Genomic DNA, 18,958 nt, shown 5'->3' on the forward strand with positions numbered 1-18,958 from the left:
AGGAAGTATAAAGTTTCTTTAACACTGTGGTGTAAATTATTTGCCCCATAAAAGAAAAAGCTAAATTCAGTCCATTTAAGTCAGTAATCACTCAAGCACTCATCGGCCAACCTGGAACTTGAATTGGTTGCTATCTAAAAGAAAAGAAAATACAAACAGACCTAAAAATAAGACTACTGAGCAAGCATCTTAGAAGTAACAAAAATACATTACTACTAAATGAACTCAACAAAATGTTTGTTAATACTTTATTAGTATTTTCTAATGGACAGAACGCAAACCAAATAAATTTTTTAATCCTTTTAGTTGAATAAAAATAACTGACATTCTGATTGTTGTTTCTTTGTTAAAGAAGGAAAGTACTGATAGAACAGTTAGGCACACAGTTGACACTTACTGTACAATGATATGCACACATTATCTTTTAACAAGTATAATCCTAAAATGTGCTCTTTATATTTTTTCCCTTGTAATACAGGAGCCATGCTCCTATAAGCAAAATTTACTACTAATTAAAAGAATTTTCCCAGGAAGTGGGACAAAAAGACTTTTAAAAACAGTCCTTAAATAAAAGGATGCAGCAACAACGGAATGTAATTGTTGGATTAAGAAGACAGTTTAGCTACATCTTCAAAAAATAAAAATTCATTTATTAGCAATTACTCAAATACACATCATTAAAATGAAAATATTGCACAAAATTAAAAATTTTAAAGATTGTGAAATTTTATATTATTAATTTTTATAAAAATTGGTACACTTTCTGGTAGCACTTAACTGTTTGATTTTTTTTCCCAAATATCAGCAGCACAAACTCAAAATGAACAAACTGAAATATTCAAGAAAGTTTTTAATGTTTTCTTTTAAAAAAAATTAAGGCTAACCAAGTGCATCCATTGGTCAATGGCACAATTGATTTCAGCAACTATTTGGAATATCCTAATTATAGGAAATGCCCATCTAAGTGATGTATTTAAATAATACAATCAATTTTTTAAGGTGAATAAACTATGATGGTTCCTAGTTTACATGTTACCTGAAAAATCAGAAAACACAAAGAATGATTAATTTTGAAAGTTCTTGCCTAAAGGCACCACTGACTTAAAAAACATTCAAAATCAAATAAGAGAAGACATAAAGCCTCTTCATGTATATATTCACATATGCAATAAATGCATTAAATGTAGTAACTTTATTAAACATAGTACACTGTACTTGACTTATGGTTAAATATTTTACACACAGCTTGACCAAGTCATTCAAAAAGTTATCTCTAATTTTAGCACGACCACAGCTCTTTCTGATGTAAAAGACAGATGTGCATAGAGAAGATGCACCACCATTTACAAAGACTATCATTTGACATTTTCTGCTTCTGAAATATAAACTCTTTTAAACAAAATTACTTTAAAATCCATTTACTCAAATAGTTTTTGGTATGACTGCAGTTATCTTGCAGGGCTCTATTTTGAAAATTTACAGTATTACATGACCTTTCTTTCCCTGGTTGATGGCCAGTGCTCCTCACATCATATAGAAATGCTTTTTCACATGTACACGCTAGGCTCTTACATGAATCATTCCATATACTCTTAGATTTATTCATGTCAAAAATATATTTGAAATGGGCAGGGGCATATATGAAAATCATTGCACTTATGGCCATGCTGATGCTTCCTACAGACATGTTTCACACATCTTCACTTTCAAAGCCTAGGGCTCAGGGAGGGGCCAAGGCAGGGAGACACCCTGAGAAGAAATACTATTTCTTCCACCAGAGCCACTAAGGATCTTTTCTTACTTGCAAGTTGCAATGAAAGGGATTTCATTTTATGTAATTCTGAAGACATGCAACATATGCTGAATATATGCATACTATAAGTATACACAACAGCATTATTAATAAATATGATTATTATAAAGCTTTAAAGAAAGGCTTTATTCTGTTAATAGGCCTCACTTTGAAAGTAGGATCTAAGGGAAAACAAGACAGTGATATCTTGTTCCAATCTTAAAGCTCCCAAGTAACTGGGATACCAATACTCTGTCCCTTTATCTTAAGCACCCAGACTTTCTTTTAATACCAGGATCTTGGCTCAGTGGTCTGATAAGTAGCTTCACTATTTAAGGTTTTAGTGTTAATTATTTTAAAACAAAAAAAGCTGACACACCGAAACCCTTAGACAATGAAAATATTTAAAACTACGCAGAAATCCTGCATAGAAGGGATATGAAGACTTCTAAGATGGATAAAATGGACAGTGAGAAAACTATAGGAAATACAGAAGCTCCAAAACTAGAGAAAGTATTTTATTTTATTGGTATAAAATTAATTTATGGGTTTAAAGGTATACACTGAGGGGTTTTGCCTACTAGCTTTATTTTGTAGAATTTTACATTATGTGAAATATAAATAAAAGCATATTTTAAAAAATATTATAGTTCTTTTTTCATTTATGTACACTGTCATAGAATTAGGAATTTGTATGTTTACTATGACTAATAAGCTCATTAATCATTTAATTTGCTATTTCTGCAGTTACCTAAGGCATGTCTAGATCACATAATTAAAAATTATCATATGGTAACTTTCCAGACTACTATTTAAATTTCCATATTTTTAGAAGGACAAAATGTATTTGGCAGTTCTTCCAATAAATTATATCTTCTGTATAATCAGTAATCTGTTAAAGATGAAACTAATAATTTTGAAATTTAAATGAGAGCCACCACATGCTTCTTTTTTGCACAAAGAATGCCAAAAGGAAACACAAAACTGAGTACCATAAGAGCATAACACAGCCCTTAAAGCACACAGAAGAATAAATATTGTTGTATACCAATGAATAACAAATCCAATCAAATTCTGTGTTTGATTGGTTTTATTTTATACTCAGCTTTATTTTATATCACAAAACTGTAATTCAGGTATAAGGTTATTTCACACTTTAAGGGCATTCTGTCTCTTTCCCCAGACCTGAAAGAGATGTTTCAAGGATCATTCACCTGGCTAATTCACAATATATCAAAATGCTGACACAGACCTACAAAATCATTATGCCAAACAAATTCCTCCAAATCGTACACTGCACAGTCTCCAACTGTTAAACAAATTAGCCAATTTATCTCTGAACCATTGTTTTGTGCTTTCCTTAGCTTTCATATATACACTGGCATTTTGTCATTGCTGGAGAATGCTGATTAGTTCGAAATGGAAGAAACCAACGCCATTCTTGCTTGAGATGGGGGCAGTTTTCTCTCAATGTTGCAAAATATGCACCAAATCATTTAAGACACAGAAATCTCTCTTGTTAATGGTGGATTATAGATGAGAATGAGAAGAACCACAGACTTATGGATGTATTAATAATCTATTTTGAGACACTAAAAGACTGGTGCAGACACAACAGTATTTGAGTTAAGCCCCAGAAGATCTGTCCATACCATTAGTCCTGGACAAAATGAATACCAGCTTCATAGAGTGGAGTGTCACCTTTTCTGTAAAGAAGGCGCTTGCGTAGTTTGAAGTTTCTGTTTATATTTCTGCATCTGCTTTGACCGTGAATGCAGTTTGTTGAAAAGTTCACGGAATTTATACTGTGGAAATAAGGTTTCTAAAAAGCCTTCCAAGAAGACATAAACCATTCTCCTATTTAATTGGTTATGCTGAAACATTTCAAAAACACGAAGAATACCTTTCCGTGTTGTCTCAGCCCCAATAATGTGCTTCAGTTCATCTAAATGAAGTGGGAGAAAATACACACAATTACTCAAAGGAAACACAAGACCTAAACTCTTAAATGCTCTTAAATTAAGGTATACAGCAGAGTAACTGATAAACAGTAGGTAACCAGTTAATGCATTTCAGCTATGTACTACACCTGAAGCTTAATATGCATCTTTGCATGCATGCATCTATTTATCCACTTATGCAAAAGCTACTGGGAGGGAATATAGCACAGGTGTAAAAGATAAAAAAAAGTCTCAAAGATCCCAAACTACAATTACAAACGTGTCCCTTAATACCCATGTGATACTTACCCACCACCCTGACTCTTTCCTCATCTGAAAAGGAGAATTTATAATAACAAACATCCTTATAACTATAAGGATTTGTAAGTCTTTAATGAGATAATGTGAAAAGTGATCTGTAAACTTTGTAATATTATACAAATATTCTTAGTACGCCTAATGAACAGTAACAAATGCTATAAGGAAACAAACTAATCCATGATGGTGAATAAAGTTTCATTGAACACAGGGAAAAAAAAAACCTAATCCCTGATCTACAAAAACCCCTGGCATAGTAACCATGCCATAAAAATGCTAAAAGTATAAGAATATTTGTAGTGGGGAGACTTCCAGATGTGGTAACAAAGAAAAGTTCCCTTTAAGAAAGTGACAGGTAAAGGAGACTTTCTACTTGGGCAGGATTTTGATAGGTGCAATGAGATGAAGGATTAGCCTTGGTGAAATGGACATGAATGAGCAAATAAGCAGTAACTAGAATAACAAAGCATGTTCAAGAAATGGGGATAGTATAAGTTTGGTTGAATTTTATTTAAATTCAAAGTGAAGAAAGTGAAGAAAATAGAAAACTGATAGTGTTGTGACTAAGAGTGAGCAAATTTGGCATTTATTCATAAATAACACCAAGTTACTACAGAGATTTGATTATGAGACCAACATGTATGATTATTAATTATTCATCATATTCTTAATTATTCATAATTATGAATTATTCATAATATTGATAACATAAATATCATTTTGCTGCTTCGGAAAGAAACATACAATTTCCAAAAAGTCGTTATCTAACTAGGAGTACCAAATAATTTAAAGCAAAAATTTTGAGAATTTACTAAAAAATAGGCAAGGATTATGTATATATAAATTCATATACTTTTATATGTACCCTCACTCACTTCCTTCAGATCTTCACATCACTGTCATCTTCTCAGTGAGGGCTGCCCTGGCCACCCCATCTAAAGCTGCAACCCATCTGACACTACCTATTCCATTTTTCTGCAGTATCTTCCTCTTTAGTACTTATCACTTATCTAACATACTACATTCCATTTATTTGTTTTGTGTGTTTTTGAGTCCCCTATTTCTATTGGAAAGTAATCTCCAAGAAAGCAAACATAAGTGCAAAGAACAGCATCTGGCACATAATAACTTTCAATAAATATTTGGTGAATAAAGATTTCTTCCAGCTAGATAACTGAGTCAGTCTATATAGCACAATCAGGTTTACTATAATAGTATATTAAATAATATCTTAAGCAATTGTTTCTTATTTTTCTAAAATGTTATTTCTATAATTTGCTTTTTTTACCAGCAAATGAAACCGTATATAGGTAAGAATTAAAATCATGTGGCAAATTTTTAATTTAATTGACGGAAGAGAAAGCTGGTCATTAAAATTTATGGAGAAAATAGAGTTCTGAATTACAACAAAATTAGAGAAAAAATAGGTATTGTGTGATATTAAATAATGCACAAATATGTCTGTTCATTCTCTACATCCAGAATTAAAATACAGAGAAAAGACATGTCGGCATTTTCAAAGATATTCATTAACAAGTGGCAAAACAACCATCACCACCTCCCAGCCACATTAAATTGCTTTTCACATTATATAACTTCTCTGACTGAAAGAAGAAAAACGAGAAAAAGTAAATCTAAGGTAGTGAGATAGCTGTACCCTAATGAAGTAACTAAAATCAGACCAACAAAATGCTACTAAGTATATTTTGTTTGGGATTATATATTAATAAAGATTAATAATCAGCCAATCAGTTGTTTCTATGTAGATGGAGTTTTTGAAATAATTTGTTTTCCTAAGTAGAACAAATATTCTTCCTGAAAAATTCATACCTTATATTTTATTAGCCTGTTCACCTGTCATGTATTTTATTTAACTTAACTCCCAATACGTTTCAAGGCAGCAGAGCGAATGGTTAAAAGCATAAGCTTTCACATCACTTAAAGCCGAGTCAGAATACCAACTGTTGCTTAGTAGCTACAAACATTGGATAGATTATTTAACCTCTCTGAGCTTCTGTTTCCTCACATACAAAGTGGTGATGTTAACAGTCCTTAGCTTTACAGTAGGGTTATGAGGACTGATTAAGAATATATGAGAAATGCCTAGTACAGTGCCTGATATGTATTAAGCCATCAAAAGGTAGTTGTTATAATCAAAAGGCAGTTACACTGGCATGATGAATGCTAAAAATTCAGAAGAATGACAAATTGTAGAGATTTTTAACTACACATGCCCACTCACCTGGCATAATTGCAAGTAATTTCGTTTTTCCTGCTACTCTTGTTCTCATTCGAATACTTTTATCTCTGCATGGAATAGTCTCTGCTAAAATGCCATTTGGCCAAAATGCATCTCTATTTGAGAAGATTAAATAAATTTTGTAAACATTTTCATTTTCTAATGATACAAACTGATAAAATTATTTCAAATTTCTACAGAAAATACAAATGCGAACAGAAAGAAAAGTTTCAGATTTTCTTTTATTAATATACAGCTTTAATGATATTCAACAAAGATCAAGTAAGTGTAGGGTTCAATTTTGGGGATTCAAAAAAAACAAACACAAGAAAAAATAAGAGATAAATTATGCACCAATGCAGTTCATAAACACTAATGAAGACAGCAAAATGGGATACGTAGATGACTATATCACAGCCATTTAAACTCAAAGTGGGCATCTGCTGATGGAACATCTCATCCAAATGCAACCCTACAATATCTTGAATTTCAATGCCTTAGAGTTTAACACCAATCTCCTTCAGTTGTGCCATCCCAATCCTCTTATAATTAAGCCTACATAAGACTAAATTCAAAGCCCACAACTTACAGATGGATTGACTTTCACACGTAAAACAACCCATTCTTCTTAACTTTCAGTGGGCTTTACTCCTGTTCCCCAACTCTTGGTCTGAAGGCAGGGATGAGCACAAAAACTAACCTTTCATCTGGGAATTTGGTGTGAGGGTCAGACTCCCCAGAGCTGCTGTTCTTAACTTTACACATTAGAAGCACCTGAGAGCTTTACATGCTCTTAATGTACAGGCCTTTCACTGGATTAAGTCAGACTCCCTGGACATGGGATCCAGGGATTAGTAATTTTTAAAGCTCTACAGGTGATTTCAATGAACAGCCAATGTTGAAAATCACCACTCCAGAGGAACATCATTTACCCACCTGAAACAAAATAAACATGCCAGGGCAGGTTGTCCAAATTTTGGAAACAGTATGGTACAGTGGGAAGAAACTTAGCTTCAGATTAGAGAAACCAGATTCCCCACTTTGTAGCCTGAGAGCCTATTCAGCTTCTCTAATCCTCAATTTCCTTCTAACAAAATAGAGACAAAATATCTACTACCTCATAAAATGGCATAAAATCAGAAAGCATACATAAAATACTGTGCACAGTGCCAAGAACTTAAGTTAGTGTTCAATACTGATAGTTCCCTTCTTGCTTCCTTTCCTTCCTTTCAAAATACGTGATACCATGAATTTTTACACATTGGTTATCTTCATTTTTAGAAAAGAGGTTTATTTCTCTACTATCTGTACTTTCCTCAAGGGACTGCATCTTATCTCAGCAATGGGCTGAGTGCTAGGCCCAAAGGAGGGGCTCAGTATTTTTTGTAGAAAGAAATATGAAGTAGAGTATCTCCTTAATTTTTGTTCCCTGTATAGGTTCCAATAGCAAATACAACTGCGGAAAACTAATCCCCAAAACTAGATATTTGATTATAGAACCGCAACATTTTTTTTTTTTTTTGGAGACGGAGTCTCGCTCTGTCGCCCGGGCTGGAGTGCAGTGGCCGGATCTCAGCTCACTGCAAGCTCCGCCTCCCGGGTTTACGCCATTCTCCTGCCTCAGCCTCCCGAGTAACTGGGACTACAGGCGCCAGCCACCTCGCCCGGCTAGTTTTTTGTATTTTTTAGTAGAGACGGGGTTTCAGCGTTAGCCAGGATGGTCTCGATCTCCTGACCTCGTGATCCGCCCGTCTTGGCCTCCCAAAGTGCTGGGATTACAGGCTTGAGCCACCGCGCCCGGCCAGAACCGCAACATTTTTAGGTGAATATTTAAATTATCTTACAGCCATTGTACTGTGATAAAAATGTAGCCTATCATTTGAAAGATCTTTCTTCCATACTTTTCCTATTCTGGTTTTAAAGAAACAAAGACCAATAGGTTCATGAGACAAACGTTTAGTATAATTCTTAGAAGTCTTTTTGCTTATCAATGATAACAAAACCGACTTTATGTCCAGGAAGGAAACAAAAGCAATGAAAGTTAATTAGTGATAACAATGCTAAACTCTGTACTACCTGAAAGAAGTGACTGTGTCTTAAGATATACCTGAAACGTTTCACTGAGTCGGCTACTTGTTCAGGTGAAGTCATCCAATCAACATGGTCAACTATTTTTCTGAAAGTAAAGAAATGTAAATGAGTAAGGTTAAATTTTCAGAAGGTGAAAAAAATAAACATGACTTTCATAGAGCAAGCAACTTAATTTAGATGTAAATTACCCCTGAGAGCAACAGACTGCTTTAACGATGTTCTTAAAAGACCCAGAGAAAAAAATTATCTTACAAAGGTTGAGCAATCTACTTCCAGAAGTAAAAGTTTAATAGCTAAGTAAGATCAGATTAGAAGCAAGGAGGAAAAGAGTGGTACCTATTAATAGTATCACCATATGTAGCTCTAATAAGCTGTTGAAGTAGGTTTTTGATATTCCTTCGCAACCACTGATTTCTTTCTTTTAAGTCGAATACTTCATCCATGAGAAGCAGCATTACTCTAAGTGGAATATTGTCATCCACCTGACAATATATGGGAAGAAATAAGAATAAGTTTGAGTTAGCTATCTACTATGAATGGTTACTTTTGTAGCTTTTACTAAATGACTGGTATTTCACAAGTCAGGGAACAAGTTACATTTTAGCCTTCATAACTTGACATTAAATTCTAATGTAAAAAAAAATTTCTAGCAGTCATTCTGACAGAATACAGAACTTCACAGCCCCACAATAATGAATACATTTTAAGGCTATAGTTTAACATTTTCAAGGCAAAGTAGATTCATGAAGGTCCTAGGAAAAGATAAGTTGGTTCTTACTATTGGCAGAGACTGTATGAGTTTGATAAGGCAAATGCTAGACCCTGTGTCTATTTTCTAATGCATCTTTTTCATAAGAATAAGATATTCTCAACATCTCCATATATTTAATAGAACAAAACATGAACTATACAGAATAATGTATTTTGCTTAGTTAGTAAATTGTATGTATTTATGTACTTTCAGGAAAAAGACGCTGAAGTTCAATCCAGCACACAACTAAATTCACATTACAAAAGGCACAGTTTACTAAATTACTAGAATTTTCTTTTAGCTTTTAACAAATAAAAGTCACTACAGTTTTATTATCGGAGTATACAATCAGTAAGGCAAGAAGGAAGATGATCGGAATGCTCTGATGTGAAAAAATATGTATAAAATAAAAAGCAGGTACAGATTTAGTACCACATATAATTGTTAGTAATTTTATAATTCTTTCATCACTGAGAAACTGTTTCTAATTATTTCCTCGTCAACACTGTAATTTAAATACTGGCAAGAAAGCATGAGCTACACATTTTTCACTGTCATGTTGTAAACATTTCCTTAGTGCACCTTCAATTTTAAAAACTGAAATCAAATAGCTTAATCAAAACCAGTGGGGAGAAGGAAACCCATTTCATCACTGAGACAGAATAAATTCTTCCGTATTCTCTGATCAAGTATATTCCTATGAGTTTGGTGCCATATGAAAATCTAATAAATAGCTAAACTGTAAAAACCACATACCAAAAGGTACAATGTTATGGATATTATGCCATCAATAAACTTAATAAAATATCCTAAAATAATCTTGAAAAGCAAATAAAATATTATTTTTGCTTAAGACAGTTGATTATAAACAAATTGAATTGGAAATGGAAAGGAGATAATTACAACCTTAAAATAAATCTGCCTAACAGAACAGAATAAAACAGATCCAAACATATATGGTAACCTGATTTGTGATAAGGGAGAAACAGTACAGTGGGGAAAAGATGGCCCTTTCAGTAAATGGTGTTTGGATCAACTGGATCCATACCTCAATTCATATACAAAAATCAATCCCAGATGAATTGCAAACCTAAATGTTGTTACAGTAAAACAAAAAAGGTTTTTAAAGAAAATTCTAGGACATCTCTGTGACCCTGTAATAGGCACAGATTACATACATAGCACAAGAAAGAACCCTAGAGAGTAGAAGACAATGTATTACATATATCTGACAAAGAACTCACATTCAGATTACATAAAGCACTCCTACTAATCAAAAGAACTAAGACAGCTAAGCCAACAGAAAAATGACAAAAGGTCTTGACAGACGCATAAGACAGAATATTCAAATGGCCAATAAACATATGAAAAGGTGTTCAACATTTCAACAGTTATAAAAACGCAAATTCACATGAAATACAACAACCAGAATGGCTAAAATTAGGAAGACAAAATACTGAGTATTGGCAGGATGTAGAACACTGGAACTCTCAAGTACTGCTGATGGCAATGTAAACGGTACAAATAATTTGAAAAAGTACTTGGCAGTATCTACTAAAACTGAACTTATATATCTATATCCTGATACAGCAATTTCATTCCTAAGTATAGATCCAACAGAAACATGTACAGACATGTACGAATGTTCACAGAAATACTATTCATGATACAACAAATGGATTGTACTATATTCACAAAATAGAATACTATAAAGCCACAAGAATGAAGAAACTACAATCACACAAAACATCATGGAAGAACATCACAATGTTGAGCAAAAAAGCCAGACTTCATGGAACACATACACTACAGTTTCATATACACAAAGTATAAAAGCAGAGTAGAAGTTAGGATAGTGATGGTCCCTGGTGGAGGAGAAGGTCCTAACAGGAACTGAGGATGAGGGGCTATTCTGGAGTAGTGGTAATGTTGTTTTTTGATTAGAGTGCTAGTTACATGGACATGTTCACTTTGTAAGAATTCTTCAAGCTTAACACTCACAGTATGTGCACATTAATGATACATATACATATTACACTTCATTAAAAAGTTAAAAAGATATGCCAAGTATGACTTAAACTAAATACTACCAAGAATAAAATTAACTCACATTATCGTCAAGTTGAGCCGAAACTCGGCGATGTTCAGGGTCTGAATCAGTCTTAGGAATTAAAGGAGGCACCTAAAACCAAAACCAAACCCACAAAGTAAACACACTAAAGCAGACAGTGAAAGAACACAACACAATAATAAACCTAAATGAGTATCAGCATTTGATCTGACTTTTGGTACAATATATAAGCCAAATTTAACAATCTAAAATTTGGACCCAAATACAAAGAGTAATTATTTCATTACTAAAAGGGTTTTCTCCTTTACAAAATAAATGACTTTTGAGTTGGAAAGAAAAATTAGTCAGTCAAACTCCCATATTTTTTAGAATTCAAAGCCATGAAAGGTTAAATGACTTGAAAGCCAAAAAGTCATGCATCGTGTAACGACGTTTTGTTCAACAATACCAGAGTGATACCATAAGACTGGAATACTATATTTTTACTGCATTTTTTCTGTGTAGATATATTTAGATATACAAATGTGTACCATTGTGTTAAAATGCCTATAGTATTCAGTACAGTAGCATCCTGTACAGGTTAGTAGCCTCGGAGCAATAGGCAATACTATAACAGCCTAAATGAGAAGTAGGTTTGTGGAACTTACACATACCATCTAGGTTTGTGTAAGTTCATTCTATGATGTTCCCAGATGATGAAATCACCCAATGACACATTTATCAGAACATATCCCTGTTGTTAAGTGACGCACGATTGTAGTTAGTAGTACTGCCAGGGAACAGAGCTCCAATCGACTTTCTTTTTGCCATGAAGAGCTTTTGATATAGTATGTTAATACGTTTAAGAAATTAACAAAATGTTAGATGGAAAGGACAGAAAGATCAGTATTGGCTGAAAATCATTTTGTCAGGACAGGAAGGATTGTCAAGACCATCTCAAGTTATTGGTGACGACAAAGAGGCCTAGAAAAGTTCAGTGACTTTTGTACAAATTCATATGAGTAATGAACAGCAGAAGTGGGATTGAACAATACTGATTTCAGTGTTAGTATACTTCCTCGCAAATAGAAATAAAAATGAGGCATCAGAGAAAGTATGAGAATTAACAGAAAAGTATGATTTACACAATTTTAGGAGTGGCCCTTAGATTAAAGAATACCTATGTTTTAATACATTTCCCTTACATTCAAGCATAATCTATCCACTACAAAATTCTAATAGCTATATGTTTTATAGCCTTGATTACAACTTCAAGTAACTATGTCAAAATGATTTTTAAAATGTTAATTAGGAATTCAACAAACTACAGTCTAGTATCTTTACGTGTTAATGTAATTAAAAAAAAAAATCTCCCTGGGAAATTATTTTATGACACGCAGAGGTCTATACCCAGTAATGTATGAGCCCAGAGACTGACGGTAATGATGAACTTTTCTTCTCTTTGATCTGGTAATCATTCTATCATGTAAATCAGGAGAAATAAGACTTTATGCTTCCTGAGTGAATACTAGTATAACTCATTTGCACAACAGAATTTATTTGTTTGCTACTAAATTTAATAGTACTTTATAATAAAAATGGCATAATGAAATAAAACAAGATAAAGAATGTTAACTTTACTAATTTTAAGCTTTGGTTTTAAATGAATTTTAAAACCCTACCACAGCAGAGACTAACAAGTAAGTGGATTTTATAATACTCATTTCTGATAAGAATTTTTCTCTTTAGTTTTTTATTCTTTATGAGACTATGTGTCTAGCAACGTTTGGAAAGGTTAAGGGAATAAGGTAAATCCAACCAGAATTCAATACTTCTTAGTTGACTTAAAAAGTTTGCTTTAGACATTACTGAAAATGTCTTCTTACCTTAAAAAATGATTGCTTTATGTCTTGACCTAATCTTTCTGACATTTTGCCCATGTTGTCTGACATTTTAGTCATTCCCTCTGCCAAACTATCAGGAAGGGATTTAACTGCATTTGAAACATTCCTCATAGAATTGCGAAGCGGATTTACAAAAGTGTCCATCTAAAGGGAAAAAAGAGGTTATATCATGATTTTATTATACCAGAGTTGTTATCCAAATGACAAGACTTGGAAAATATAGAGTGCAACACTGGAAAGATGCAATAATTCTCTGGTCTATATTATGTCGTTACATTTTAAAAGTACAGAAATGTTGTCTTCAGTGTGTCTTAAAAACGTATTTTCGGCTGGGCACAGTGGCTCATGCCTATAATCGCAGCACTTTGGAAGGCTGTAGTGGAAGGATCACTTGAATCCAGGAGTTTGAGACCAGCCTGGGCAACACAGTGAGACTCCATCTCTACAAAAAAAAAAAAAGCCAGACATGTTGGTACATGCCTGTGGTCCGAGCTACTGGGGAAAGTGAGGCAAGAGTATGGCTTGATCTCAGGAGTTCAAGGCTGCAGTGAGCCGTGATCATGTCACTGCACTCCACACACTCCAGCCTGGGCAAAAGTGAGACCCTTGTCACACAAAAAAAAGCATTTTCACATACACATATATGATTTGAAAATTTGACAGATGAGGCTATTCTTAAAATATCAATATAAGCTTTGGCTGCCTCTTTATTAAAGAGATTTTGAATAAAAAAAGTTTTCCATTCAAAATTGTAAAAGAAAAAATATTTTCCAAAACAGAAACTGATGCAACGAGAATTAGCCACTATATACTTCTGGCACAGGTCAAAGCAACAATTAGGTATTCTGAGTAGATACTGAACAGAAAACAGGTAAAATAAACAGAAAACTGAAATAACTAATAAATATTTAAGATTTTAAAAAAATAATTTTAGAATACATTATATGTGCAATTAAAATCTACAGAGGAAATTTAAAGTTCACTACAAAGAAGGAAAAGAGACGTTGCAAATCAGACATGTAAATCTTATCTTAGCAAGGTGGAATTACAAAAACTGTAAAAGGAAATATGACCAGAGATATAAAAGGAAATAAAAATCTTCAGAGTGACAGAAAGCAAAAATGGTATTATGGCCATAAAATGTAAAATAATTTCTATTAATAAAGAGACATCTAAAGAAACCAGACTAGAGATGCAGATGAGACTGAGAGATTTTTAACAAAAATAAAGAAATCAAAGAAAAGACACAAAACCAGTCATACAAAACTACAGAAATATTTTCCAGAAAAAAAAAAAGGTAAACATCATAAAAGCTACCAGGGAAAACAAATTATGTTCCATGCAAAAAGAAAAAAATGAGTAACAGTAACAAAACTGAATCTCACTGCTTTGGAATCATAGCAACATTAATAGATAACAAGAAGACAAAACTCCTTCACTCTAATTATATTTTCATGGCTTTCATCAAGAAAAACTAGAAAATGTAAAAATGAGTAAAATAGTAAAATAAAGTAAGTGAATTTCAAAAGTAAAGTAAGAAGTGAATTTCAAGATAACTGTACAAGGGCTGAGAGTTTTGGATGGTTACTCCCTGGCCCAGTCCCTAGTTACTCCCTGGCTCAGCCCCTAGTACCGTAGACATGCTTGCCGGAACATCCACCCCTAGAAGGGACACTGTCAGAGTACAACCAAGAGTAAAATCAAAGGACAGAAACTGGCTTGAATAAGGATTTGAAAAACACGACCACTGGCGAAGAGAAATACAAAGATAAAAAGATGAAGTTAATTCTCACGTGTGGCTGGTGTGTGTGCGCGCGTGCACGCGCGCATGCGCGTGCATGCATACAAATGTGTAATTCTAATTCAATATACCATAGTTTTTGGTCAACCACAACAGTATGTTCAAATCAACTGGGACATTACTTGCAACACTGTGGCCTTTTCTTTTAAATGGTAATAACATATAAATAAGCTAATCATGAGAACATAGCGTAGAATTCTAAAGCGAGATAAACATTAAGCATGACAATACAACATTTAAAATGTGCAGCTTGGGAAAAAACTGCCACCTTGCTAACAAGTTAAAATATTCACAGAAGAAATAGCATTTCAGAAGCATAAAAGGCATGAATTTCAATTTAATCCCCAACCTGAGTTTATAAATAGTATGACATCCTCAAAAATATTTTAGAAATTTATACATCTTACACTTCACAGCAGTGTTTAAGTTGAGTTTACCTACTATGCATTGGTTAAATGAATACTATCTCATATGCTTACCCAGGCATGAGGCTATACTACCATTGATACTCTAAGAGAAACAATCTATATAATCTATAAAATGAATTTCCTAATAATTAAAAATAGTTGTCTGTGTAGTATCCCAGAAGTACAGAAGTATTTTTTTCCCCTAAAGGTAAAGCCCAAGCATTTGTAGTAGGAGGGAAGTGGGGTAAGAAGAATGAAAAACCTCTAAAAGTGACTCTGTTGCTTAACCATGAAAGAGGCAGAATTTCACAGGCATAAAAGCAAAGTCCATCATTGTATGAAAACATTTCCAAAAACAAGATTTGTTTTAAAGTAGATTCTTAGAAAAAAACTTTCAGATGATCATGCACAGGAGATTATGGATTGCCAGCGTAAGTGTATACTTAGCTGTCCTTACACAGATGCTGTATATTCAGTCAATTACCACCCCGGCTGAGTTATATGTAATGTCAACAACATATAAAATGGTATTTTAACTTAAATTTAGATCTTAAATTTAAAATCCCTTCACCATGATACAAAACTGAATAGAAAGATACTGTGTACAAAGGAAGAAGGCTACTTGTCAGTTAGTCTTTCTAAAAATTGTTTCACAGGTTTTCTAAAGCTAGGATACACTGTGTGACCAAGTTAATGTTACAAATATTATTTCTCAAGTTCTGAATGGCCACTGATAAAATGTTCGCAGATGATCTACTTTAATAGCTATTTAATTTCCAGTGAAATAAAAAAAATTGAACTATCATTTAAAGCTGGAAACCACAAATTCTTAAAATGCATAAAAATTATTCTGACATTCTAAAGAGGTCAGCATGATCTTGGTTATCACCAATATGATTTTCGAAAAACGTGTGTTATGGTGGATTGCCAGAAATTAATCAGAAGGACAGACAGACTCCATTATTAATTTATTAAAAAAAGTGAGTGGCTAGCAAGATGGCCAAATAGGAACAGCTCCAGTCTGCAGCTCCCAGAGAGATCAACGCAGGAGGTGGGTGATTTCTCCATTTCCAACTGAGGTACCCAGTTCATCTCACTGGGACTGGTTAGACAATGGGTGCAGTTCACAGAGGGCGAGCTGAAGCAAGGTGGGGAGTCACCTCACGTGGGAAGTGCAAGGGGTCGGGGAACTCCCTTCCCCAGCCAAGGGAAGCCATGAAGGACTGTGCCTTGAGGAACAGTGATTTTTGGTCCAGATACTACGCTTTTCCCAGTCTTTGCAACCCACAGACCAGCAGATTCCCTCCTATACCTACGCCACCAGGGGCCTGGGTTTCAAGCACAAAACTGGGCAGCAGTTTGGGCAGACACCAAGCTAACTGCAGGAGTCTTTTTCGTACCCCAGTGGTACCTGGAACTCCACCGAGACAGAACTGTTCACTCCCCTGGAAAGAGGGCTGAAGCCAGGGAGCCAAGTGGTCTAGCTCAGCAGATCCCACCCCCATGGAGCCCAGCAAGCTATAAGATCCATTAGCTTGAAATTCTTGCTGCCAGCACAGCAGTCTGAAGTCAACCTAGGACACTGGAGCTTGATGGGGGGGAGGGGCATCCACCATTACTAACGCTTGAGGAGGTGGTTTTCTCCTATAGTGTCAGCAAAGCCACAAGGAAGGTCGAACTGGGCGGAGCCCACCACAACTCCGCAAAGCCACTGTAGCCAGACTGCTTCACTAGATTCTTCCTCTCTGGGCAGGGTATCTCTGAAAGGCAGCAACCCCAGACAGGGGCTTATAGATAAAACTCCAATCTCCCTGGGACAGAGCATGTGGGGAAAGGTGCAGTTGTGGGCGCAGCTTCAGCAGGCTTAAACGCTCCTGCCTGCCTGCTCTGAAGACTGGCAGATCTCCCAGCATAGCTGGGAGCTCTACTAAGGGACAGACTGCCTCCTCACGTGGGTCCCTGACCCCTATGCCTCCTGCCTGGGAGACACCTCCCATCAGGGATCAACAGACACCTCATACAGGAGAGCTCCAGCTGGCATGTGGAGAGTGCCCCTCTGGGATGAAGCATCCACAGGAAGGAACGGCCAGCAATCTTCGCTGCTCTGCAGCCTCCGCTGGTGATACTCGGGCAAACAGGGTCTGAAGCAGACCTCCAGCAAACTCCAGCAGACTTGCCACAGAGGGGCCTGATCATTAGAAGGAAAACTAACAAAAAGAAAGGAACAGTATCAACATCAACAAAAAGGACGTGCACACAGAAACCCATCTGAAGGTCAGCAACATCAAAGACCAAAGGTAGATAAATCCACGAAGAAGAGGAAAAACCAGCGCAAAAGGCTGAAAATTCCAAAAACCAAAGGCGTCTTCTCCTCCAAAGGATCACAAGTCCTCGCTAGCAAAGGAACAAAACTGGATGGAGAATGAGTTTGACAAATTGATAGAAGTAAGCTTCAGAAGGTGAGTAAAACCCCTCTGACCTAAAGGAGCATATTCTAACCCAATGCGAGGAAGCTAAGAACCTTGAAAAAAGGATAGCTGAATTGCTAACTGCAATAACCAATGTAGAGAAGATCATAAATGACCTGACGGAGCTGAAAAACACAGCATGAGAACTTTGTGAAGCATACACAAGTATCAATAGCTGAATTGATTAAGCGGAAAAAAGGATATCAGAGATTGAAGATCAACTTAATGAAATAAAGTGTGAAGACAAGATTAGAGAAAAAAGAATGAAAAGAAATGAACAAAGCCTCCAAGAAATATGGGACTATGAGAAAAGATCAAACCTAAGTTTGATTGGTGTACCTGAAAGTGACAGAATGGAACTAAGTTGGAAAACACTCTTCAGGATATTATCCAGGAGAACTTCCCCAACCTAGCAAAGCAGGCCAACATTCAAATTCAGGAAATACAGAGAACACCACAAAGATACTCCTCAAGAAGAGCAACACCAAGACACATAATCGTCACATTCACCAAGGTTGAAATGAAGGAAAACAATGTTAAAGGCAGCTAGAGAGACAGGTCGGATCACCCATGAAGGGAAGTCCATCAGACTAAGAGCAGATCTCTTGCAGAAACCCTGCAAGTCAGAAGAGGGTGGGGGCCAATATTCAACATTCTTAAAGAAAAGAATTTTCAACCCAGAATTTCATATTCAGCCAAATAAAGCTTCACAAGCAAAGGAGAAATAAAATTCTGTATAAACAATCAAATGCTATGAGATTTTGTCACCACCAGGCCTGCCTCACAGGAGCTCCTAAAGGGAGCACTAAACATGGAAAGAAAAAACCAGTACCAGCCACTGCAAAAACATATGAAATGGCAAACACCATTGACACTATGAAGAAACTGCATCAACTAATGGGCAAAATAACCAGCTGGCATCATAATGACAGGATCAAATTCACACATAACAATATTAACCTTAAATGTAAATGGGCTAAATGCCCCCTATGAAGACAGACAGACTGGCATGTAAATGGGCTAAATGCCCCCCATGAAAAGAGACAGACTGGCAAATTGGATAGAGTCAAGATCCGCTGGTGTGCTGTATTCAGGAGACCCATCTCACATGCAAAGACATGCATAGGCTCAAAATAAAGGGATGGAGGAATATTTACCAAGCAAATGGAAACCAAAAAAAAAAAAAAAAAAAAAAAA

The 18,958-nt window shown here is 35.2% G+C and overlaps 1 protein-coding gene across 3 annotated transcripts in view; it reads right to left on the reverse strand.

Moving 5' to 3' along the window:
* Positions 1-1,173: 1,173 nt before the first annotated feature.
* Positions 1,174-18,958, reverse strand: part of SNX13 (sorting nexin 13) — a 152,333-nt gene continuing 134,548 nt past the window's right edge. For 2 of the 3 annotated variants that reach the window (XM_017890084.1, XM_017890085.1), the window contains 6 exons: positions 13,068-13,229; positions 11,242-11,313; positions 8,717-8,862; positions 8,397-8,465; positions 6,293-6,405; positions 3,358-3,737 (listed from right to left, as the gene is read on the reverse strand). In XM_017890084.1, coding sequence (XP_017745573.1) covers positions 3,490-3,737; positions 6,293-6,405; positions 8,397-8,465; positions 8,717-8,862; positions 11,242-11,313; positions 13,068-13,229 — 810 coding nt within the window. In that variant the 3' untranslated portion in view covers positions 3,358-3,489. Of the gene's footprint in view, positions 3,738-6,292; positions 6,406-8,396; positions 8,466-8,716; positions 8,863-11,241; positions 11,314-13,067; positions 13,230-18,958 lie in introns of all 3 variants that reach the window. The other variant, XM_017890083.1, reaches the window with a different exon arrangement.

This window comes from Rhinopithecus bieti, unplaced genomic scaffold (genome assembly GCF_001698545.2).
Source record: "Rhinopithecus bieti isolate Rb0 unplaced genomic scaffold, ASM169854v2 scaffold_19861, whole genome shotgun sequence".
NCBI classification, from domain to species: domain Eukaryota; kingdom Metazoa; phylum Chordata; class Mammalia; order Primates; family Cercopithecidae; genus Rhinopithecus; species Rhinopithecus bieti.